This window comes from Camelus bactrianus, chromosome 1 (genome assembly GCF_048773025.1).
Source record: "Camelus bactrianus isolate YW-2024 breed Bactrian camel chromosome 1, ASM4877302v1, whole genome shotgun sequence".
Taxonomy (NCBI): domain Eukaryota; kingdom Metazoa; phylum Chordata; class Mammalia; order Artiodactyla; family Camelidae; genus Camelus; species Camelus bactrianus.
Window position 1 is genome coordinate 16,099,823 of NC_133539.1, and position 25,547 is coordinate 16,125,369.

Here is a 25,547-nt window from a genome sequence, read left to right on the forward strand (position 1 = left end):
ATCACTGCATAGTATTGCATTGTGTAAATATACCACAACTTCTTGATCCAGTCATCTGTCGATGGACATTTTGGTTGCTTCCATGGCTTGCAGACATAGTAAACAATCTTATGGTTACCAGGGGAAAGGGGTGGGGGGTGGGAAGGGATAAACTTGGGAGTTTGAGATTTGTAAACCACTATATGTAAAAAATAGATTTAAAAAAACAAATTTCTCTGTATAGCACAGTGAACTATATTCACTGTTTTGTAATAACTTTTAATGAAAAGGAATATGAAAGCAAAAAACAAAAAACAGTTGTAAGTCCAGTAGGTCATGGTTTATTTCTCCAGCTCAAACTCTACTTGGATATTTCATAGACATTTGAATTCTATCATGTCCAAAAGAGAGTTCTTAATTCCCACCCTCCCTCACCCACCATGGTTCTCTCAGAGCTGTTCTAAGTCAGTAATGGCTCCTAGGAATTAAAGCTAAGAACCTGGGCTCCTGTTTTCCCTTGCACAAATCCTTTCAGTTCTGGATTCATGCACTTCTTTCCATTTTTTCCAGTATAATCCTAGTCTAAACTACCATTATTTCTTGTTGGAGTCACTGTACTAACTTCTGCTCCCACTGTCTCTTCCCTGTGGACCCGCCCTTTCCACACACACACACACCTTGAGCCATTCTCTGTACAGCAGCCAGGATGTGGAGTGTGCAGAGGGTACATGAAGCCGATCATGGAACTCCCCAGATGAAGGCGTGAGAGTGGCTTTCCAGTACACTTCAAAAACACAAATACACACAGAAACTATAATGAGGCCTTTTGTGGCGATGCTGAGTTTGATGTTAATGGGTCACAGTTACTGAACATGTTCTTTGTGCCAGACCCTGGTCCACATTCTTCTTAGTATTAAGCTGTTTCACCCGGCTTCTCTCTAGCTCTTCAACAGCACCCCATACCTCCCTCCCCACTGCTGACTCTGCGTCACACGACTCAGCACGGTAGGCTTCCCTCACCCCAAGACTGCTGAGTCTCTCTCTGTAATGGTTTTTTCCCCACTTGTCTGGGTTTCTCTTCACCTTCAGCCTCAGCTTCTCGAAATGAGTTCCCCAGATCAATCTTTTCAAAACACCCCCCTCCCAATAGTCTCAACCTCAGCAGCTTACTTATTTGGCCTTGACACTAAGTGCACCTTTTCTATTTTATTTTCTTATGCTCTTTCTCTCCCCTGGTGGAGTGTAAGCTCCCTAAGAGCAAGGACCTTATCTGTTTCTCTTTTAGAGCCTCAGAGCTAGCGGAAAGCCTGGTCCACGGTCTGTAAGCACCAACGCATTTGACTGAATGGCTTGTTTTACGCTGTAGTTTTAAACGTAGTGGAATGTCCTGATCAGGCCCTTTAATCAGAACTCGAGACCGTCCTCGCAGGGAATTCTTCACATCGATCTCTGTGTTGGGAAGCAGCATGAATTGTGTGTGTAGAGCATGAGGGGAGCAGGGAGGAAGGGCCTAATTAGACTGCAGAAGGCTAGATTCTGTTTCTAGTTACATAAAGTATCGTAACAGGACATCAGCAATGCGGAAAGTGAGCGGCCATCTGGGGTCCTTCAAGAATGGTAGCTCTTCAGTTTTAAAAATCAGCAACAAAAACGTGCAGTGCCGTTTACGTAATGGAAGCGGAAGAACAGTGCCTCCCAGATTTGTGCGTTTGTGTCCCAAGTTTCTCATGCTGCATTTGCAGCTGCCCACTGGAGGCCTCTGCGTCAGGTCCTTACAGCGTCTGAAATCCGTCATGGTCAGAGCTGGGCCCGTCCATTCCATCCGTGGCCATCCATTCTTCCCGCCGTATCCTCTGTTACCATGAGTGACTCTTCTCCAGCCAGGTTCTCCCTCTTGGGGCATCGCCTTCCCCCTCTCACTAACCCCCTCCATCCAGATGGTCATCGGCTCTGTCATGTTGTTTTCTCGAAGCTCTGATTTCCTGTCTCCTCGACTGGACTCCTCGAGAGCCTTCTCTCCCTCCCACATGTCACACTCCCCATCCCGATCTGTCCTTCATCCTCTGCCAGCTTATACCTGTGGAAATGCAGCAAATCTTGCCACTCTTCTGTTAAAGCCTTTCTGCCGGGCTCTGCACTACTGGTAGGTGAGGGCAAACTTGTTAGCCTTTAAAGCGAAGTCCTTCATAATATACCCGGAGTCTGCGTTCTGCTCACTTCCTGGTGTCCAGTCTCAGCCTCCAGCCTCCCTGAGCTGCTCGCTGCGGATGCTGTGTCAGAGCTGCCCCTCCCTCTCTCTGCGGCGCCCTTTGCATCATCTTCTCTGCCGACGTTTTTTCACTCATCAGTTCCCAGTTCTCCTGTTACCTCCTCGTCCTGTCCTTCCCAGGTCCTCTTAACGGCTAATCTGCTGCAGTTGATGTGCACAACTCTTAGAACGCCCCTTTATGCATGTCTCCGTGTCTGTCCCTGCAGGACTCTGAGCCTGCGGTCAGTGATTGGAACTCCACGAGGCATAGGACCGAATAAGTAATAGGTCTTTTTAGATTTTTTTTTTTCTGAAATAATAAACCCCAAAGAAAACACTGTATATGAAAAACAATACTTTCATTTAGACTATTTTCAAAACCTAGCAACATTAAAAAGGGAAAAAACATTTATATTATAAATAAAAATTATGCCATAGTCTTAATAACAGCAAATAGGTACAGTGTTTGGCTCCCACCATGTGCTTGACATACGTGAACTGCTCACAGCATCTCCTGCGGTGGGGAGTGGTGTCATCCCACATTAAATGAAGGAGCTAAGTCACAGCAGAGTAAGTCACTTGCTCACGGTCACACCAGAGCTGATGGGTGGCTTCCGAAAATAATTATTACCCGGTACCTCCTCTCAACTACCCAGAGAACAAGAACATTCAATTGACCGCAGTATAGTGCAGCATAATTTTTCCTTGAAAAAAGGAGAAGGATTCACAAAAGCAGGTGTTCTTAGCAGTTCTACCTAAGAAGGAATGTGCCTCCACATTCATTCCCTTGCCCTGTGCCTCCTGCATCTGTCGTGTTGAGCAAGGAGTGTCGATACTCGGCATTTTGACTCTACACAGTTCTTAGATGTCAGCTACAGGTGCTTTGTAAAGATACACTTACCTACCGAGGCAAGGACATGGCCTTGTTTGTTGGAGGAGGAAGAAAGTAGGCTCACTAATGGAACATGAACTGAAAGTTCCATCTCTTCAAAACGTGCTTTTCCTAAATATTCTGGCTGATCCACGGCTTTTTTGACAGTAACAGGCTACCCTTGTCTTCACCTTTTGTCTTTACCTCCACTGCACAATTTCAAATACTTATTTCAATAAATAGGTGCTAGGGCGGTCATGTAGGACGTGGTAAAGGTCATTAACACTGCTGTATGTTAATGTGAAAGTTGTTAAGAGAGTAAATCGAAGAGTTCTCATCACAAGGAAATATGTGGTTTTTTCCTATTTCTTTAATTTTGTATGCATATGAAATGATGGATGTTTGCTACACTTATTGTGGTAATCATTCCAGAAGTAAAATATATTATGGTTACCAAAGGGGAAAAAGAGGGGGATGGATAAATTAGGGGTTTGGAACTAACAGGTACAAACTACTATATATAAAATAGATATACAACGAGGTCCTACTGTATAGCACAAAGAACTGTATTTCAGTATCTTGTAATAATCTATAATGAAAAAGAAAATATATGTGTGTGGACGTGAATCACTGTGCTGTGCACCAGAAACTAGCACAGCATTGTAAATCAACTGTACTTCAATAAAAAATAAATAAGTAAAATAAAATAAAGTACTCATTTTAAGCCCTCAGAACAAAAAGACAAGGGAGCCTTGTGGCTTGCTTTCCCTTAGGGATAAATGGTACTCCGTACCACCTGAGGATGGGTGTAGGTGTGCGGGCGGACCTCGGAGACAGTCGTGGATTCCGTTCCAGACCACTACATAAAGCAAGTATTACAAAAAAACCGAGTCACACAAATTTTTTGATCTCCCAGGGCATATAACTTAAAAGTTACGTGTATACTATACTGTAGTCTGTTTAAAGTAGGCAGTAGCATTTTGTTGAAAAAGACAGTATGCTTACCTTAGTTAACAAGTGCTTTATTGCTAAAAAAAAAAAAAAAGCTGCCATTTGAGCCTTCAATGAGTTGTAATCTTTTTGCAGTAGTTAACATCAGAGAGCACTAATCGCAGATCACCATAACAAATATAATAATAATGAAAAAGTTTGAAATACTGTGAGAATTACCCAGATGTGATTCAGAGACACAAGCTGAGCTAATGCTGTTGGAAAAACGCTATTGGCGCAGACAGACTTGCTGCCGCAAACCTGCAATTTGTGAAAAGCGCAGTACGAGATATGCCTGTATCTGTTTCTTCCTGGGGATGCACCCCACCCTCGCCCCGAAAATCTGGGACAGGACGAGGGCTCCAGGCGGGTTCTGCATGTGCCGGAGGGAGGAGCAGAGGTGCTTGTTGTTGCTTCCCAAGTAGAATGGCTGATTTTTTCACAGGAGACATGAGGTGGGGACCACCGAAGCAGGGAGCTTCTCTCCTTTCTAAGGAGCAGGTACTTCACAAGCTGTCCCCAAAAGAATGGTCAGGCTGGTGTCTTGCTCTGTGGCCATCTCGTGCGCAAACCACCTACAGCTTTGCGTTAGTCCCTAGGTGTACAGATGCAGTGGAAAAGGATGCTAGTTACGTAGCCTCAGCTGAAAGGGCGCCTGTTTAGGGCGTGTTCTCTTAATCCTCTCTTTAAAACTCTATAACAGTCCTTGAAGAACCGACTCCAGGGTACCTTACCTAGCCTTCTGCTTTCAGCTTCTCCATAGTCATTGTCACCTGTCACCTGTCAGCTGTATATATGATGGTATAATATCTGCTTTGGTTTCTTTTATCTTCACCTCTGCCACCAGTAGAATATAAGTACCAGGAGGGAATTTTGTCTTTTTTATTCTCAGCAATAACTTTAGTGTCTGGAACAGACCCTCTAAAGCCTAGAACCCACTCAAACATGTTAAATGGCCGAAGATCATATATTTCATGATCATTCTCCACCCCAAATGTACACAGATCACCTATACTTTCCAGCAACCAAGTCTTTGGACACGAGGAATCAGCTCATTCAAAGTTTCCTGGCATAGGGTCTGAGTAACCAAGATTTTATTTCGCATATCAAGATTTTAAAATGACTCAAAGTTTTTATCACCTTCGGTGCTTCTCTTTAATCCTAGTTGGTTCATGAAGCTGTCAGGAAAACAACCTGCTTTTGATTATATATGACTTTTCTTGCCTCCTAGATAGTCTTTAAAAAAGCAATTTAGCTTCTTACTGTAACTACATTCCAAGCTTGATGTTTCTGTGCTCTTGCTAGAGTATCATTTTCCCTCTTTGAATTTTCATGATTTTAAGTTCAGATACATTGGAACTAATGGTATTTCAATTAAAAAATAAAATAAATTTAAAAATAAGTAAAGTTCAGATAGTAAGTATACTAAATACTTTGGTCTGCATCTCAAAAATCCAAGAACATTTTCTACAGAGCCCAAATTGACACCATCTCACCCACGAAATTAACGATACTTTCAAAATATTGTCAGATAGTTAGATTTTCCCAAAGCCTGAGACATGGGCTTCCCTGCTCACTTTCCACACCAGATCCCGTGCAGGACCTGGACTAACATCTTATATCCTAAATTCTTCTGTTTCAGAACAGTCCTTTTTGCATCATGACACTGATACACTTAAGTTTCCTAGAACCTGCCCATCCTTGGATTCATCTTATGTCCTAGAGATGTTATTTAGATTGTTTATTCCTGGAATATTCTTCTTACTATGAGTATGTACTGAGAAGGCCGAGAAAAGAGAAATTCTTTTTCAAATGTTCTAAACCAGTGTTGCTGCTTACACTAAACCTTGCTTTAATGCTTCTCTTATCTCTTTCCTTTTCTTATTTTTTTAGACATTCACTGAATTAAACAGGGCAGCATTTAAAAGCTGATATGAAGAAAAGTTGATTTTATGCTAAGTCATCACTTTTATCATCTTCCTTAACTTTTCTTTCATGCCTAGCATCTTCCAATGAATACCATTAGTTTTATTCTTGGAATTGGAAGGAATCTTAGTGGCCAATACACACATGAATTTCACACTGGATTCTGCAGTCTTCTGTTCATATAAGGGTGCCATGTAGTAATAGAATTCTGAAAACATAATCTGTAACATAGGTTTGTGGAGTTTTCTTGGGTTTTGTTTTTGTTTTTGTTTTTGTTTTTTACTAAATGATTAAGTCCTTTTGTATTCCCTCTCTTAAGATCTTTCCTAGGACTGCCTGACATGTGACTCTTTTATGTTTTCTAATAAGGAAAATCAAGCTGTGCATGTAATTGTCACAGATTCTGAGTGTTCTGGAGGAATATCTCCGTGGGATTCAGTCATGAGGCCATTCATTCTCTTACACACCTGAGTCACGTGCTGTGCCGAGCACTGTGCATGTGGTCTTGGTTTTATTTCTCTCTCATGCAGTATTTACTGTGGGTCAGGTGCTGTTCTGAGGGCATGACAAATATTTACCCATTTGTTCCTTATCATACCCCATGAAACTACTGTTATAAATTTGCCATTTACAGATGAGGATAAGGAGGCACATAGAGGTTAAGCAATTTGCTCATGGTTACACAGCTGAGATTCGAATCCAGGGGGGCTGGCCCCAGAGTTCATACTTCTAATCACTCCACTGTGCTGAAGCGCCCTGCTTCCTTGGAGCCTGTGTTCTGCCCACTCGGAAGAGGGCAGGAGGTAGGGGTCACTGTTGTTTCTGCCATGCAGAACAAGTTTTAGAACTTGGACATCCTAGAGCCCATGAGGCCTCTCACTTTGTTTTCTTGTACCTCTTTGTCCTCAAATCAGGACACAGCCCAGCCTCTCACTCGTCGCATTACCCCACCCCCCACCCCCAGCCCACCTTCTATGCCAGAGGTCAGCAGTCTTTCTGTAAAGAGCCAGATAATAAATTAAATATTTGAGCCTCTGCAGGCCACATGCAGTCTCTGTTACCTGTTTTTCTTTCTGGTTTTTTTCCCTTTCCTTCAGCACTTTAAAAATATAAATATCACCCTGAGCTCACAACATGTACAGGAACGCGTCCTGGGCTGTGGTTTGTCACCCCCTGCTCCATGCATTGCTCATTTGTCCTTCTTTGAGCACTCTCTGTGCTCTTGTCAGCTGATTCTGTTTCTGGTGCTCAGGTTTCCCTCTTCCCCAGCACAGGGCCTTTGCACATGCTCTACCCACTCTGCCTTGTGGAGAGCTGTCCTTGGCCCCCAGACTTCATTAACTTTGGGATTTATTTAGGGCACGTTTCAGAGACCTTCCTAGTAGATGCCTTGCTGTACACCCCAGATCTGCTCAGAACTGTTATCTACTCATAATTGTTACAACAATAGAAAGTTAACACTTACATGGGTGATGAGGTTGCTGTCTGTCCTTTTGGCTGTTAGCCCCTGGGAGTTCTCCTTGTCCCCCAGTGTGTCTCCAGCTCCCGACACAATGTCCCTAACCAGATTCCCAGGTTCTACTCCGGTCTCCGCAGAGCCCACTATCCCTGCTGGTTACCCAGCAACCAGACCCATCTTCGAAACAAATCTGATTGAGTCATTTCCATTGCACGTAAATAAATGTGCTATTTCTTACCATAACCAACATGGCCTTGCAGGGTATTGTCCCACCTGTCTGTCTCCATCACCTTAACTTACACTTCTCCTGCCTTGCTCCCCCAAGCTCACTGGCTCTTTGTCGTGTTTTTTCCTTGATGGTGCTGAGCTCACCCTCATGCCAGGACCTTTGCACATGCTCTCACACCTGTCTTAACCATCTGCCCGCCTCGACTCTCTCAGCATTCCAAGTCTCTGTGCCCACAACACTTTCTCAGTGGCCTTCCCCGACCATCCTATTGAAATGCTGCCCCTGACCCCCGGGACACACATCTGTTGTAGCCACTGGTTAACACATAGGGCTTTCTTTTCTCTGCCATACTTGCGAATAGTTTTTTTTCCCCTTATTCAATATTTGCTCATATGGTGCGTCCCCCATTAAAACATATTCCAAGAAAGCAGAAGCTTTATCACGTTCAGCCGTCTACCTCTAGCATCCGGAACAGCACCAGGCACTTGGTTAAAGCACGGTCAGCATCGTTGATTGAATCACTGGTATGTGGCATTGACATGTGCTTAATAGAGTGGCTCGATGGATGAGTGAATTAATGCATTACCACTTTTTTTGCTTATTATCAATTTACATCTCCCTCTCAATCCAAGACTTCACTATTCACTGACTAAAGAAAAAGTATCTGAACAGCTGGTCTCCCCAGTTGCATATCCCTCACTGTCAAGCTCAGAGCCTGTGTGAAAGTCTGGTGTAGTCAAGCCCGTGTACTTGCTGTTCCTGGTTGGGCATTGTCTGGGTATCCCCACCTGGTCCTCACACCCACTTTTTATGTCCCACCTGCTCAGACACCTCTAGCTCACAATGTTCACTTTCCCCTTTGAACTTCTGAAGCATTTAGTACTCAGTGTGTCTGCTACACGGGAATTAGTGTAGATGCTCTTGCCCGGAATAGGCATTTGTTAAATATCTAAGAAGGATGGTACATCCTAGTTTAGATTAAGGCTGTGACCTGTCTAGCTCACCCTTAATGCCTGAGTCATGAATTTTTGGTCTCTCAGGTTAGTCCTTATCTTCCTACAGCAGGAGTGTGACCTGGGGCGGGGGGGGGTAAGCTTGTGACAGTTTACAAGGGAGGCTTTTAGCTACAGATAACCAAAACCCAGTCGTTAACATTTGCAAAATTCAAACCCCCAAATTTATCCTTTCCCACCCCTTTCCTCCTGGTAACCATAACTTCAGTTTTAAAAAAATTAAAAAAAAATAAACAGTCGTTAGTGGTTGGAGCGCTGGGCTGCTGCTGTGATACAGAGATACCACCTTTTTGTATCTTTCCACCCCAGCATCCTAATCAGCTTCTGCAAACTAATGTTTGTCACCTAACAGTTGACAGATGGCTGTCGCCCCTCCAGATGGAGAGAAAGTAGAAGGTAAAAGAACAAAAGCGCTCTGAACATCAGCAGGAACCTTCTCATCTGGAAAGGAAAAGCCCTCCTCAGAGCCCCACCTGGAAGTCCAGGCAGGGGTCTTTTGGCGTCTGTGATGCGGAAGCATGTCAGTCACGTGGCCTTCCCTGCCGGCAAGGGCATGGAGTGTTCGTTTTCTTACTTTCTCTGGTCAAAGAAGCCACGGGGAAAGGAGTTAGGAATGGGTTTGGGGTAGCTTACAAACCGTTCCTGCTGCAGGGCACTTTTCAGGAGAGAAGGTTAATTAAATTCTCGGAGATCGTTTCATTGAAAAATCAATATACCCATTACCTAAGGAATGTCATCAAAACAACTGTGCTGAAACTCAGTGGACTGCTAAAGAGAAAGCTGTGGGGAATCAGTTTTTAAATGATGTTACCTGTAGGTAACAGAGATTCTAAGAGTACAACATTAAAAGTAGATAACTTTTTTTTAGTAATTATCAACATATGGTAGATTGAATTTTCTGAGCATCGAATTCATTTACAAAATATCTAGACTATCTAAATGAATTAATTAATTAATTTAGAGAGTTAGTTACTTAACTAATTCAATGAGGTGATGTTTGAAGGAGCCGTAGATTTATGAATCATAAACTTTCTTTTCTTTCTTTCTTTTTCTTTTTTTTTTTTTTTTTTTGCATCCAGCTCCTTATAATTTGTGTCCTTATGGTATGGGGGGTGTAGAGTGGAGGTATATTTTTTTCAGATTTGGAGACCCTGAAAATAACGATTTTATTAATTAACGCGCTCTTATTCAAGACCAGTGGTGAGGGTATTTACAAAGAGTGAGGCGTCACAGTAGCAGAGTCCTCTCCCTTTTTATGCTTCATGCTGAACTGTGATGCACGTAAAGAGAAATGCACATAAAACACAGGTCTACAGCTCGATGGATTTGCAAAACTCACCACAACCAGATAGCCGACAGCCGGGTCAACACAGAGCCTGACTTCAGCCCCCAGAAGCCTCTCTCCTGTTCCCTCCCAGTCACTAACCTTCCCTTTGCCAAAGTGTAACAACAGCTCCTCTGAGTTCTACAGGTGGTGAGAAGTCATTGTTTTCATAGTTTATATAAATGGAAAAAGACAGTGTATCCTCTTGTATGTCTCGCTTCTAATGGTGCCTTTAAGTGGAAAAGAGACGGGTTTTTTTCTTATTTAGCTGTCCTCCCCTCAAAACATTTGCTCAGAACCATGAAGAATTGACTTCCTTTCCTTTATATTTTCTGACATTTTCTAGCAACTTCTGATTTTCCTAATTCAGCAGCAGTGCTGGGAACTGCTTTCCTCCAGGATAAACTGACTTATCCAATCATTGTACCTTTCAGGCTAAACTGGCGGCGCTAAGACCTGGGGCAGAAGGGGTGGGAAAGAACTGTCTGTTTACAGTTTTTGTTTTATTTTCTCCCTGTTCCCAACTCTGGGAGACTCCTTCCCCTTTCTAGATCACCACGGAAGTGTCTGAGTAGCTTCCTGTTGAGACTTGTCCGTCTGGTCCCAGGTTGGTCCTTACATTTCAAGAACCGACAGCTGTTCTGTCTGACTCTCCCCCCATCACTGCTGTACAGTCAGGTCTCATGGTTGTCCAATTCATATAAACCATGGAGACCTGCTTTCTCTCTGCCATTTCCTCTCCTTTGTCCTACGAAGGGGAAGCAAAAAAGACTCAGTCTTAGAGACAATGAAAGAATAAATATAGACTTTTTTTTTTAAGAGAATGCAAATGGTGAATTGAATTGTTTTGCGTGACTTAAACAAAAAGGAATTAAAACTAGTACGGGAGTCAAACACTCTCACTCTCTAAAGGAAATACCAGGGGGTCAAATGGACTCTGTCAAGGTCAGGCTTAAATCCCCTTTGTGATGCAGTGTCTCCTTCACCAAACTGAAGTCTTGTGTGCCAACACGCACGATTTTGTCATCAGTGGTTTATTTCCTCATAATAATGTCCCTTTGACCCTTTACTCTTCTTATTAAATTCAGACACTCCTGAGGGGATGAGCATTTTTAGATAGTTCCTCTTTCTTTAGAAGTGTTTCTTATTACTGGAATTTAAACGCTGTAAAAGCTGTCTACTGTAAATTGACATATGCTGAAATATGTGAATGTGATATGAATGTTCCACCGTGTTACCAGGGGACTGCGTTACTGTAAGTTGTTTGATTGTTTGTAAGGAAATTGCTTTATGATTCTCAGCATCTCATTTCCATAAACTTCCTTGCATTTTCTTCTGCTGTGATCAGCTCTCTAAAAACCTACTCACCTTAATCACATCACAGAATGACATTGTCCAGCAGTTAAAAAGGAGGGTAGAAAAGTAATTTTTTCCCCTTTCTGTGTTTCCAGATATTTATGAAAACTGCAGTTAAAAATTGTAATGTTGGTCGGTTGGGCATTCTTTGGGAAGATGCCACATTCATTAAAACATAACTGTGTGCTGCTGTTTTAATAGTGTCCAAATAGATCACTGAATTCATGGACATCTAAATTTAATTCCAGGAATCAAAGCTATGGTAATAAGAACTGGACCCGAGTTCTCTTAGGCAAAGTAATTTAATTCCTCCGCCAGCTGAACCATCATGGATCTCGAGTCCTTGTTATTATGCCAGTAAATTGCTCAGGCAGATGCAGTGATGGGTGATAGGCATCTATTTCACTCTTTCCTGGCCAGACACATACCAGAATGCAGATCACTTAAAACACAGCTGTTTTCATAAGCATGTTTTCTGTTTGGAGTTTTAAATGCAACATGTCAGTCTTAACAGAGACTGTTGGGGGAGGTCCCTGGGGATACCCGGGTCGTGTTTTCACCATCCCACCTGGAAGCACAGTGCTGTCCTAACCCTGGATCACACACCTGGATCCTGTCACTCCACTCCTGCTTCAAGACAGCATGCATTCATCACGGTTTAAGGGGAAGACGCTTTTGATTGGGTTTCCCCCCCTGGTTTAACCTGAATTTTCCCCCAAATTTAGAGAACTATATAGTGTTGGTGCCTACGATCTTGACTGAATATGAAAGATAGCCCCAACACACTAAACTGGCTGATGGCATAGATTAAGTCATCTTTATTTTATTCACTTCACTTCATTTATTCCATTAATAATGACTTATTTATTGATAGGTTATTACTATTAATGTTATTCTGTCTGATAAATTGCACCTTATTCTTATCTTTAGCCACATGCTTCAACTTCTTTGGATAAGTTCATTTATTATCCATTTCTCATATTTAATCTGGATTAGAAAGACGTTCCACTTGGGGTGGGGGGTTATACACATATGCAATAGTCCTTTAAATTCTGAGTTAGTCAGGGAATTCCCTCTTCACATATCTTTCTCTTTTTCACCCTCAGCATTTGTGGCTATCTTATCAGACTTTCAGTATTTGAAAGCCTTCTACCATCTTCCTTTCTGGCTCCCTACACCACTCTTTTCCCTGCCATTTTTGAAATCCGATTTTCTGTACAATGCGGAACTCACACTAGATCCCAAGGCTTCAGGTTGTGGCTGATACCAACCCCCCAGCTTCCTGTCACTTTTCCCAACAGGGAGCTTCTCCGTGTAGGCAGGCATCAGCTCTGGGCTAAAATTTCAATGTCAACAAGGCATAAATAAATCCTTTTCCTTTGGTGCTACTTACCAAATAGGACCTGTGGCAGATGCTCTGGTGAGCTGACATCCTCCAGCACATCTACATCTTTCTCCTGTATGGGTTTTGTGATCTGATCAAGGGTGAAATTTCTATTTCTCCTCTCCAGCCAGATGACACGTGATACGCTTTCACTATTGAACACTTACATTCCAATCTTTATTTGTCATCTTCCGCATGCTCTCGACCACGTCTGTACTGGTAGGTACATGACTGCCGCAAGAACATCCTACTAGGACTTAACTGATTTTGTTCCAGATGTGGTCTTCTTTGGCCATCCACATTTGCAGACTTATTACTTACCAGTCTGATTAAGTATGTACATGTTTAATGCCATAAATATTACTCCTGACCCCCTTGCCAATTACGCTGTGACTTACTGCCTGTCTGCTACCATTATTCTCAGTATTGCATATGTCAGAACATTGTCCCCCAGCCATCAGCATCAGTATCACCTGGGAACTTGTTCGAAATCCCAATTCTCAGCCCCCATCCCAGACCACTGATCAGAAACCTGGGGGTGGTGCCTGGTGATCTCTGTTTTAATAAGATTTTCGGGTGCATCCTTCTGATACTCACTGAAATTTGAGAACCACTGAAATATCTGATATTCTAGAACGTTTACACAACTAGCAAAAAGGAACACGGCTGTAGTTTCAATAGTTTCATACAACACTTCACCATTTTACACTTTTAAGCATATAACTCAGTGATGTTAAGCACATTCAAAATGTTGTGTAACCATCACCTCCATTTCCGAACTTTTTCATCATCCCAGACAAATAAGTGGAATCATTTTATATTTGTCCTTTTAAATTCAGCTTATTTCACCTAGCATAAGGTTTCCAAGGTTCATCCATATTGTAACATGTATCAATACTTCGTCCCTTTTTATGTTGAATAATGTTCCATTAGGTGCACAGACTACATTTTGTTGGTATATTCAGCTGACCATTGAGTATTACAGATTTATTTAAGCCAATTTCTTCTTCCCTCTCCCATTCCAGTTTAAACTTTCAATAGCCATTTTGAACCAGTTTCCACCTCCCTTTACTGAATATCTACTATGCAAGTGCTGTGTGCTGTCTTCTCATACATTACAAGAGGTCATCCCAGTAATACAGTAAACTCTGTTTTGTTCCCCCTCCCCCACCCCAGCCTTTTTAATAGACTTCATTGTTTAGAGCAGTTTTATGTTTAGAAAAAATTCGAGCAGGAAGTACAGAGTTCCCTCTGCCCCTCCCCCATTATTAACATTTTGCATTAGTATTGTACACTTGAACCAATGTCGATGCATTATTATTCACTGAAGTTCATCGTTTACATTAGAGTTCACTTTTCGTGTCGTATGGTTCTGTGGGTTTTGGCACATGATGTTGTGTATCCACTGACTGAGTATCTTACAGAGCAATTTCACTGCCCTGTGCTCTGCCTTTTCATCCTTTCCTTCCTCACCACAGACTCCTAGCAACCACTGATCTTTTTTATGGTCTCCATAATTTTGCCTTTTCCAGAATGTCCTATAGTTGGAATCATGGTATCCTCGTTTTGCAGCTGCGCAAACTAAAAAGAGCTGTGCTCAAGGGTAAAAAGTTGCAGACCTACTGAGCTGGGATTCATACTCTGACCTGCTGGCTTCGAACCTTGTGTGTGTGTTTAACTTAGCACCACATTCCTTCTTAAATTTCCAAAATTCCTTGTCATTTTTTTTTTCCATTCCTGAAATTTGTTGAAATGACTCTTGTGGTTATTTCTCTTTCCTGCTCCAGTGAAGACAAAGTCGTGGAAGTAGCCGAGGAGGAGGAGGTGGCTGATGTGGAGGAAGAGGAGGCAGAGGATGACGAGGACGATGAGGATGGTGAAGAAGTAGAGGAAGAGGCTGAGGAACCCTACGAAGAGGCCACAGAGAGAACCACCAGCATTGCCACGACCACCACCACCACCACGGAGTCCGTGGAAGAGGTGGTCCGAGGTAACCCACTCTTTTTTTTTGAAATAGACTATTTTTTTAGAGCAGTTTCAGGTTCACAGCTGAACTGAGCAGAAAATACAGAGTTCCCACATAGCCCTCCCCACCCACACATATATACTCCCCTACCCTCAACATCCCTCCACTCTTGAATTTTCCTTCTCAGGGGAAAAGGAAGCTGTCACACCAGAGTTTGAAATTTCTCTCCAACCTACCACCACTGCCGTCCTCAACCACAAGTAAAAATTCCACAATAACAAAGCTATCCTATTCTTGTTGAACTCTTTTTGGTTTAACAAGCAGTCCAACAATTCATTTCAAATCACGTGAAATCCTGCTATTACAGGCTATTCTGTGCCTGTGTGTATGCTTCTTGGCACATTGTTGGGCAGAACCCCACCTAACTGGGCGCCATGTCATTTGACAAAGGCCGAGTTAGGGGACCTCCTTGGTGTTCTCCTGACAGTGGTGTTTATTACACTCCGTTGTCTTTGCCTCTTCCGCCTCCTAGACTATGAGCTCCTTGATGTCAAAGGCTGAATTTTACTTAGTATGGTGCAGAGTGCCTGCCTTAGAGAAAATTTTCAGTATATCTTAGTTGAGTAAGTAATTGCGGTTAGATTTCACTAAAGCAGAAGAAGGGTATTTGGTAAGTATCGCATTATTGTTTGCTGTAAAACTTAACTTGTATGACTTATGTTGTCTTTCCATTATCTTATTGGGGGAAGTGACAGTGCCTTCTCAGAGAGGTAGATGTATCTTTAAGATCTTAGACTTTCTTTTTCTGTTTAGTTAAGCTCTTATTGGAAAGGTTAGAAACTGAATGAACTAAAAGACTTCCTTCTTGTCTCCATGAAATAAAAACAAGCATTCTGTTTACATTAAACAACCAAAACTAGTGAATCTTTGGGTATGCCTTCCTTAAAGGGTGTGCATTTGTTGTGCAAATTGTAAAAGATGGTTCTAGAATCAGATTGAATGAATATATACAGAATTATTGAGTTTTAATGTATTGCAAATACTTTTAAAGTCTATCCACAAATGTTACAACATTGTAAGTCTTGCTTTCACTTTTATTGATTTCAGCTCCATTGTTAAATTGGAGCTTAAAATGGGATACTTTTTTTTTGCCTCAAGTAAGTTATTAATGATCATTGTAGTATCTTCTTCCCTTCACTGCATCTTTTATAACTTTATTAAGGTATAATTTACATGTAAAATTCACTCTTTTTAAGGGTATAGGCATATAATTCAGTGGCATTAATAACTTTATCAAACTGTGAAACCATCACCATAAACCAGTCTTAGCACATTTTCATTATCCAGTAAGAGCCCTCACACCCACTCGGTTAATCCTTGCTCTCACTGCCAGCCCCAAGCAACCACTAATCTACTTTACATCTCTACAGATTTGCCTTTTCTCAACATTTAATACAAGTAGGGTCACACATGGCCTTTTGTGTCTGGCTGCTTTCGCTTAAGATAGTAGTTAAGGTGAAACTTACTAGGCAGAATAACATTAATAATAACCTATCGATAAATAAGTTCTGCATTTCTTTAACTTGAAACTTTTAAAACTGAGATTCTGACTTGAACACTCAGAGTTAGCTTAAAAAATCTATTGGGAGTATCACATATACTATAGAAATTAACATATAGTACAAGATAGATTGTTTAACTTTATCATCTACTTAATGGCAACTCCTTGCATTTAAGTAAATGCACATTTTGTTTGAGCCACTGTTTTTCAAGTACACAAGATACTCTTTCCCAGGGTCTTTTCCATGCCCCTCCTGGGATCATTGGTGGCAGATCGTCTACATGAACTTGTTAGCTTCTATTTTCCTAGCGTGGAAAGGACAGATTTTTCAGGGCTTCTTTTTCTTGAAACCTAAAAGACGTGTGACTGCATACTACAGCAGCGAATATTCTGCTGCGGGACTCCAGGTCTTGTGATCTCCATCAAGATAGCTGTCTGCATAATCAACATTGCCCACTTGCTCACATTTGTTTTTGGAGTACCTCTGTGGTACAAGCCATTTTGCTGGGCTCAGTGGATCGATCAAACTGAGAATACACAGGGCAGCAGACCCTCATGGGCGTTCATGTCTAGTAGGAAGCATAGGTCAAAGAAATGTGACGTCTGTGTTGCAAAACCTACAAGCCCAGAGCCTATTTCAAAGAATAAGAGATTGATCAGAGAAGGGTCTATGAAAGAGATGGCACTTGAAGGAGAACTGGAAAGGCTCGTGGTGGAGCTCCTGATGGGTTTTCTTGTAGCCTCCTTTAGAGTCAGTAGGAAGAGGAAAACCAATGTGGTGCCTTGGCAAGGCACATGGCATGCTTGGGAGACAGGGTCAGTCCAGTTTAAACTGGAGCAGATAAATATGCCATAAGAAGGTTACAGGATATTAGGTTGGAACTAAATTGTGGAGACCTTCAATGCCAGGCTGGCAAGTGTGGATCTTAACCAAGAGTGGTCAATTCAGGACCTACTGTGTGCTGGGGGTTTTTCTAGTAGAAACAGTGAAGAGATTTTGTTTCTCTGTTACTGCTGTTGAGGGGATGGATGAACAGGGAGGACATAATTTATGCAGTGTATGAGAGAATGCCGCATAAATTTATGCCTGTATTTCAGACCAGGACAGAATTCTCTTGGGATAATATGGTCTTGTTAAATTCTGAGTAAATCCAGTTCTTGCTTCAGTTTTTCTCCAAATGTAGCATTGTTAGGTATTAAGATAGAACAGAGGGACAAATATGTTGTAGTATTTTTTTATAGAAAGACAAAGCAATTAAAGGAGAATTTAGGGGAAAAAATCTCAGGCTAAAGATAAAAAAAAAAAAGAAAAAGTAGCCTTAAAAGATAAGTTAATAATGCTGATGTCAAGAAGAGCATTAAAAGTTACCTCTATTTGTTTTTTTTTTTTTTTTAAGATTCCAAATACAAGTGATATCATATGGTATTTTTCTTTCTCTTTCTGGCTTACTTCACTTAGAATGATGGTCTCCGGGTCCACCCATGTTGCTGCAAATGGCATTATTTTATTCTTTTTTTAATGGCTGATTAGTATTCTATTGTATACATATATATATGTATGTGTGTATGTGTATGTGTATATATATATATACACATACACACACACCACATATTCTTTATCCACAGAGGAAAGAAAGGAGGTGGGAAGGGATAAATTGGGAGTTCAAGATTTGCAGATACTAACTATTATATATAAAACAGATAAATAACAAATTTCTACTATATAGCACAGGGAATTATATTCAATATCTTGTAGTAACCTATAATGAAAAAGAAGATGAAAACGAATATATTTATGTATGTATATGACTGAAACATGCTGTATACCAGAAATTGATGCAACAGTATAAACTGACTATATACTTCAATTTAAAAAAAAGAAAAAAAGGTAACCTTCTAAAAGCAAATAGTTGATCATTTAGCGGTATCAGCTATTAATGCTAGGAATAAAAGAGCCTTTAATGGGAATCCATCCACCCATCTAAGACTCCTGAAATGGACAAAAGCTGTCACTGAGGCAAGTCCTTCTGGGAAAGGAACCTTAAGAGGAGAAACATGTTATGGTATATTGCATCCGTGTCAGAGTTTTCTGTATTCCCAGCTAATTCCGATAAAGAAGTCAAAGCTCTAGATGGTGACAGTAAAGGGGCCAGCTACCTAGAGCCCTTTCCCTCCACACCATTGGTGTGGAAGATGAGTTACAGCTCTTCCCTGGTGAAGAATGATGGTGCCGTAAGTGATGGCTCACCTTGTGAACTCTCACTACAAGTTGCCCGATCCTGGGCTGAAAATAAAACCTGGAAATGACTTGAAGAGAAGAGAGATTGAAAAGAGGCTTACAATCTAGTTTCCAATGTTAATGTTTCAGTGCCCAAGAGGAAGTGTGATTTACAACCGTGCTTAATAAGAAAGTTGTTTCTTCATTACCAACATATTGCTACTAATACGAGTCTTTAATGTGCTTCAATAAAAATATTAAAAAATTTAGAAAACTCTATAGTTTTGTAACCTGTTAAAATTTGAAAGACAGGAGCAGAGGAAGGGAAAACAGGACATTTCAGCATGGTCATAAAACGTTCAGCCATATTGTATTAGAATCATTGATACCAACATGCAAGGTGTTAGTTCCGACTGTGTCACTGATTCCAGAGGAGAGAGGGCTTGTGGGGAAGTGAGCACAACATCCGTTTGGCTTTAGGATCTCTGGTTTTGACCTAGGGGAGTAAGCCAATGCCACTTTGAGTACAACAATAGTATATGAGACACTGGCTCCCAGTTTCCTGTGTTTTGATATAGGATTGCATTTCATGAACCTAAGACATCGGGGTAATCTGTGACTCAACCATGAGTTCTAAACTCTGATTCAATATGGGTATTTTAATAAATGACATAGTCTTTGATTTAATCTAGCCAGTTTTGGCCATCCAGAGTGACCTTTTTTTCCCCTAATGTTCATTGATTCAGCAAATACATATTCTGCCTCTGCTGATGGTCGGGCACTTTCCTCCTGTGGAAGGTATCATGGGGGAGTTGGCTATCACTGTTGTGACAGATGAGGCATCAGGCTGGAATTTCTTGTGTTTTCAGAATCACCACTCCCCTTGCCCTTTGGGGCAGTGATTCCTTTAATCCTTGAATATGCTGCATGGTTGAAATTTTACTTCCCCATTTAAAGCCAAGGTAGCTAAAGCTGAGAGAAATTTTTAAAAAACTGTCCATGGTCACACAGCTGGTCAGTGGTGAAGCCAGGATTTGCAGGATATTTCTACTACCCTAATGTCAAGCTTTTCTTTTTCCTTTTGTTTATGAATACACACTAGTTCAGTTTAACCTGTGTTCCCTCGTAAAAGTGTATTCCTTCACTATAGACATATATTCATCTTACTATTATTTCACTCTGAGCATTTCCTAAATTTTAGAATTCTTATTTAAATAATAATAATTATTATTGTTATTATTATATTATAATCTATTATTATTATATCAAATGATGGCTATGGCTCACAGGTTGGCAAACTCTGGCCATGAGCTGAATCTGGCCTGTCATCTGTTTTCTAATCAAAAGGTTTTATTAGGACACAGCCAATCCTATTTGTTTTCACATTATCGATGGCTGTTTTCCCATTATCGATGGCTGTTTTCCTAGTCCAGAGACAGAGTTGAGTGGTTTGCAAAAGACACCATGGGGCCTGCAAAGCTGAAAATATTTACTATCCAGGCCTTTACAGGAAACCTCTGATACTGATCATTTGAAAAATACTAGAAGGTTTTAATATTTCACATACTACCATAACAAGTTAATTTCATCACGGTAGTTTTCTTAGGGTGAGAGGCAGACGAGTCAAGTGTTTAAAGAGAGAACTTAATAATTTTAGGGCCTTGAGCCAGTTAAGTGAGACTTACCTTGGTAAGTCTGTTTTTTCATGTGTGTTTCATAGATGCTAGGATGATGGTGCATTTTTTTTATATGAATTACTTTAGATGATCCATGTTAAGCACTTAATCGTGTAATGCCTGGCACCTTCTAAATATTCCAATTTGTTTACAAACACAGGCTGTTTAGAGTTGAATCCTGGCTTTACAACCTACTAACTGTGTAGATTTGTGTCAGTGAAATAATCTCCATGGCTCATTGCTTCCCTCTGGAAAATGGGATTTAACAATACCTACCTAATTTTAACCACTTTGTGAGGATTAAGTGAAGTAATCCACGGGAAACACTTAGCACTGTTCCTGTTAGACAGTAAGTGCTCAGTTAACCTAAGCGGCTATGATTGCTGTGGTTACAAGCATCATTTTGATTCTCCAGAAAACTAGTGTTTGCTACTAATTAGAAATGTCAAAGGTAAGCCAACAGAGTATCTTTTTAAAATATAAAAAGCCTAACTGTGAAGTATCCATTTTTATGAGAGAGCTGATATTCATGGACATATGTTAAGGACAAAAACAACGTAAACTTGGTTTCTTGATTAAAATACCTTTTGTGAATGTACTGTATATTTAAATATCTGCAGTTAAATTTTATGTCTGGCTGAAAATTGAACCAAGATAGCATTAAACGCCACTGCATTTCAGGATAGAGTTTCATTTCTTGAAGGTATTTTAAACCCCTTGGAAGTTCTTCTTTTAAATGAACAGAGACACCGATAGAGGTGGCACTTTCAACTTACCAATATGATGATGAAGTTTACAAGTTTGATCTAAATGTTGCTTGCCTTGGGCTAGGTGACCGAACTCCACAGAATTAAATTATTGTTCTTCTCCCTCTGGTAACCATTAATACGTGAGATTTACTGCCATGCATTCCACCACCACCAAGGCACTCCTAGGTACTGGGTGCTACACCCGTTCCTGGGGTGCAGGGGTATGCGGGGGGTGGCTTGCTCAGGTTGCTTCCATAGCTGCACACTCACTCTTGGGGAGAAACCAGTCTCTCTGGCCTGGCTAGGGAGGAACTTTGGAGGCACAGGGGAAGGCAAGTGCTCAGCCTAGAGACAGAAGTTTCAATCAACTACAGCATTGCCAAGAAATTAGCATTTGAGTGATTTTTGAAGGAGAAGGAATTTGCCAGTTAACAGAGCACCAAATAGAACAGATCCAGGAAGTCTCATAAATAAATCAGAGCAGCTTGCATTGATCAAGGGCAGAGCAAACAGAGCTTAGCCTGATTCTCACGTCTCCAGTGTTACCTATTTGTAATGGACGTGCCACTTAGAAGGTATTCCATAATTCACTAACAGGATTCTTGCTTCTCATTCACGTTTAACTTTTTGCAAAATTTGGAGAAAACTGTGAGCTTGACATGCTGTGAACGTGGAAATGTACTCACGTACCTTCGCTGGGGGCCTGGTAGCCGCACACTGGCCCACGATGAAAATAAAGCTCCATGTCGGGTTTGGGAACCGGGCAAAGAGATAATGGCTGCTCCTATTAGAGGAAGCCTTCACCTCTCTGTGTGTTATGACCACGGGCAAGTAAGATCCACTCCTGTTCCCGGACCAGAATCTAGCATCCTTTCAAATGATGTTGAGAGAACGGGCATCAGCACTGGCCATAGATGTGATTGGTGGCAGCCTATTATTTTGTGCCCCATGGCACCGGTCATTGATTTTGAGATGTTTGATATATGCTTTGGTAGAGGTGGACTAAAGCATGGCTTTGACAAACTTCTTTCCATGTAGTGTAATGGTCTCGATGTAAAAGCCCACTCAGAGAGTTAGCTTAAAATGTGAGAGTGAGAAACAGAGCCATATAAAAAATCACATGTGATGTGTATATGTATATAATTTTCTATGTTTAGTAATAAATTTATTGAAATACAAGTTGCATACCATAGAGTGTAAAGTCAGTGGTTTAGTATATTCAGAAAGATCTGTGTTACCACATAGAAAATTATACTTTTGAACTTGATTTTGCTTGAAATTTTCCGTGGCTAGTAGTGCTTTGTTTCCACCTTCCACACTGTTTTATTTGTGTCAAGCTTCTTCAATTCAATGTTAGAAGAGGAAATAATCAGCTAAAGATACTTATTTTAATAAATTGTGTTTCTTTATTAGGGCAATGTTTATTTATGTTTATTTAATAGGGCAAAATTACTAAAATGCGGCATGAATCCTGGTATTTACTTGGGCTGTGGTTGAGTTTCTCGACTCAGTGTTGTTCATGTTTTAGGCTGGACATAATTTATTAAAGGTTTTATTATTAAAAATTGTTTAAATGTATTTATTAAAAATTCAGTAAATTTTTTTTTTTAAATTCCAGCCCAATTCAATTACAGGCCAGAAACCACATTTTTAAAAAATACTGGTCTTTCTCAGTTGCTGTTCAAAAAATATACAAAGGCCTACAATTGAATTTCCTCAACACAGAGCTTGCAATTAAGAAAAAAATCAAACCTAGTAAAAGAAATCCAGCACATGAAAAAACAGTTCATTTAAACATGCATGTCATTTTCACAGGCACGCCTTTTTAGCTAATCCACGTGTCCAATTGAGTAGACGTTCTGATTCCTTGGGCAGGTAGCAGCTGTGTGTTTTAGTGGAAATCTTCAGTCCCCTTAAAGAAAAATGCTTTCTGGAGTTTTTAAGCAGGGTGGATTTCAGCCCAAACATCTGTTTTTCTCAGCCTTGAACCATTTTGCCCCACTACAAATTTATCACCTCTTCCAATGTCTGACCTTTTGTGATTCTGTTAGTGGAAGAGTAAGAAGTCAAGAGGAATCAAGACTGAATCACAGCTGCCCAAATTTTGAAAATTAGGATACTCTCAGAATGGTACAAGGAGTTTTGAACAGTGCACCTTGTTAAAAGTGCATGGTATTGACTTAATAATGGTAAGACAGTTCAGGTGTTTTAACTGTAAGAGTTATCTCCCTTCCTTAAATTTATTTATGTTCTCATTGGATATAATTTCTGAGAACAGAGGATGGGCACACGTTTCATGCTGTTTGCATGTAATTTTAAGTTCCTGATGTTTCGTGATGGAAGCAATGAGAGACCTTTTGGCCAATTCTCATGATTATATCTGCTCTGGAATTTAACAGCATTTGTTACCCAGGATTTCTGAGGTGTTAGTGACTGCTGCACAGTAGCCTTGGTCTCATGATTGGGCAAAATTACTAAAATGCAGCATGAATTCTGGTATTTACTTGGGCAGTGGCAGGATTTCTCGACCTCAGTGTTATTCATGTTTTAGGCTGGACAATTCTTTGTTGTGGAGATTGTCCTGTTCATTGTAGGATGTTTGGCAGGATTTATCACCTCTACCCTCTTGATGCCCATAGCACCTCCTAGGTGTGACGACCAAAAAATGTCATTGATCGATGTCCCTTGGCAGAGGGTCGGAAGCAGAATCTCTCTGGTTGCAAAGCACTGGGCTGTGATACTGAGATCCACAGTGATGTCCAACTCCCCACAGTACTGTGTCTCATGTTAACATTAACCGTGACACCTCATTGTGTGCTTTGCACATTGTAGGTAGCAGTGAACATTTTTTCATTTCAGAAGAAAATGTAAAATAAACAAAATATATGTTAAAAAAGTTTATACTCAGTAAGATAAACATATTTGATAAGATGTGTAATGTATAGTCTTATAGCTTAGAGAGATAATCAGCATACAGTTACTATTTTTAAAGAATTATATATGCATACTTGCCACATAGGTAGCGAGAGATGGAGAAAAATTGCCTTCCTGGTTTTGTTGTTTAATGCTTCCAAGAGAAATTCACTCTCCCCTAGTACCCTGTTATAAAATAGCAAATGGTGGTTAGCATCCTTAGAGCAATCAAGGACACTGCTGTTCTGGGCTGGAAGGTGCCCATTTTTTCCCGCTGGGTACCACGACAGAAGCAAGTTAAACATGGCGAGGTGGACATGTTCGGTCTCTCCCAGAAAAGGGCATGGAACTACAGGACCATCCTTTCACCCCCTGACTCTCATATCTAGGCGCATCCTTTTCTTGCAGTAACATACCGTGTAATTCTTCCTTACAGAGAAGTGGTACAAAGGAAATAAATTCCAAGCCCAGTGATCTTTCCTCGACCTTATGTCAGCTTTCTTCATCATTTTTCCCAATAAAAATAAAAGCTTTGATATTTCTAATGTTCTGACATGTTACAAGAACAATATCAATGAAATCTGGGTTTCTGAGAAGTCTGAGTTTTCATAGACTTAAATATGAGTGAGAAAAATATTATATTGGTGTTAGATTTAAGGCAGAAGTATTGAAGCGGCTTTAATTTTGCATAAGACAGAATTTCAGAGTAAACGAAATATGTATAGATAATCTCTTAAAATTAAGTTTTTGGTGTATATGTATATATATACATATATATATAAATCTTTCAACTCTACTAAAATATTTATATACCCCACTTCCCAAATAGATGAACACTTCTTTTAATAAGCTAAAACCTGTAGAACTTTTTACTCATCCTTTCCCTCTGGTCGTTTTGGAAAGTGATTGATTGAATCTTACATATATACTTTTGATATTTCAACTGTACATAAAAGATATGGTTGGTCATGGTGCAAACATTAATACCCATACAAGTGACCTGAGGCACTTTCTAAACACAGGTTCTGAGATAGTAGGTCCAGGGTGAGTCCTGAGTCCCAGGTGATGCTGTCTTACTGGTTCATGGACTGACTACACTTGGAGAAATGGGCTCTCGTAGCATTGCATGCCCCCATACTGTGCAGATTTAGATTGAGACAGGGAGTAGGAAACTGCAAAGGAAAACCATTCTTATCTATGGTGTCATTGTTCTTAATATATTTTCAAATGTCACCAAGTGTGAAATAATTCTGTCTACATACTGAGTAATTTTATAAAAATTCAACTAAAAGACCAAGCAAAATAGAAAACCCTCTCAATTTCCTGACCTACTTAATTGTTACTAGTTTCTCTTGTGCCCCTATTTCTTCTCATTGGTGTGGTATGGCCAACTCCTGCTGCCTGTAAAAGCTGATTATTTAAGTATTGAGGATTTTTGTGAGCCGCAGCCATTGGTAGTGTGAAATCCCAATGGTAGGTGTATTTACACCATGGAAGTCAGTAAATACTATAAATCAGAGTTTTGTTTCTTTGTATTTCTGGAGACAATCAGATTTCACAACACACCCTGCCTCTCCATCAAGAAAAACAAAAAATCACTTCCTCTCATTTCCAGCAAAGTATATGACATCTTGTCTTAGAGTTTAGAGCTTTTTGTAATATTTTGTTGTGCTTCGACTAACCAC

At 40.6% G+C, this 25,547-nt stretch overlaps 1 protein-coding gene across 6 annotated transcripts in view; it reads left to right on the forward strand.

Moving 5' to 3' along the window:
• Positions 1 to 25,547, forward strand: part of APP (amyloid beta precursor protein) — a 259,372-nt gene that overhangs the window by 128,265 nt on the left and 105,560 nt on the right. For all 6 annotated transcript variants that reach the window (XM_074360950.1, XM_074360953.1, XM_074360939.1 and 3 more), the window contains exon 6: positions 14,567 to 14,769. In XM_074360950.1, the coding sequence (XP_074217051.1) occupies positions 14,567 to 14,769 (203 nt within the window). The remainder of the gene's footprint in view (positions 1 to 14,566; positions 14,770 to 25,547) is intronic.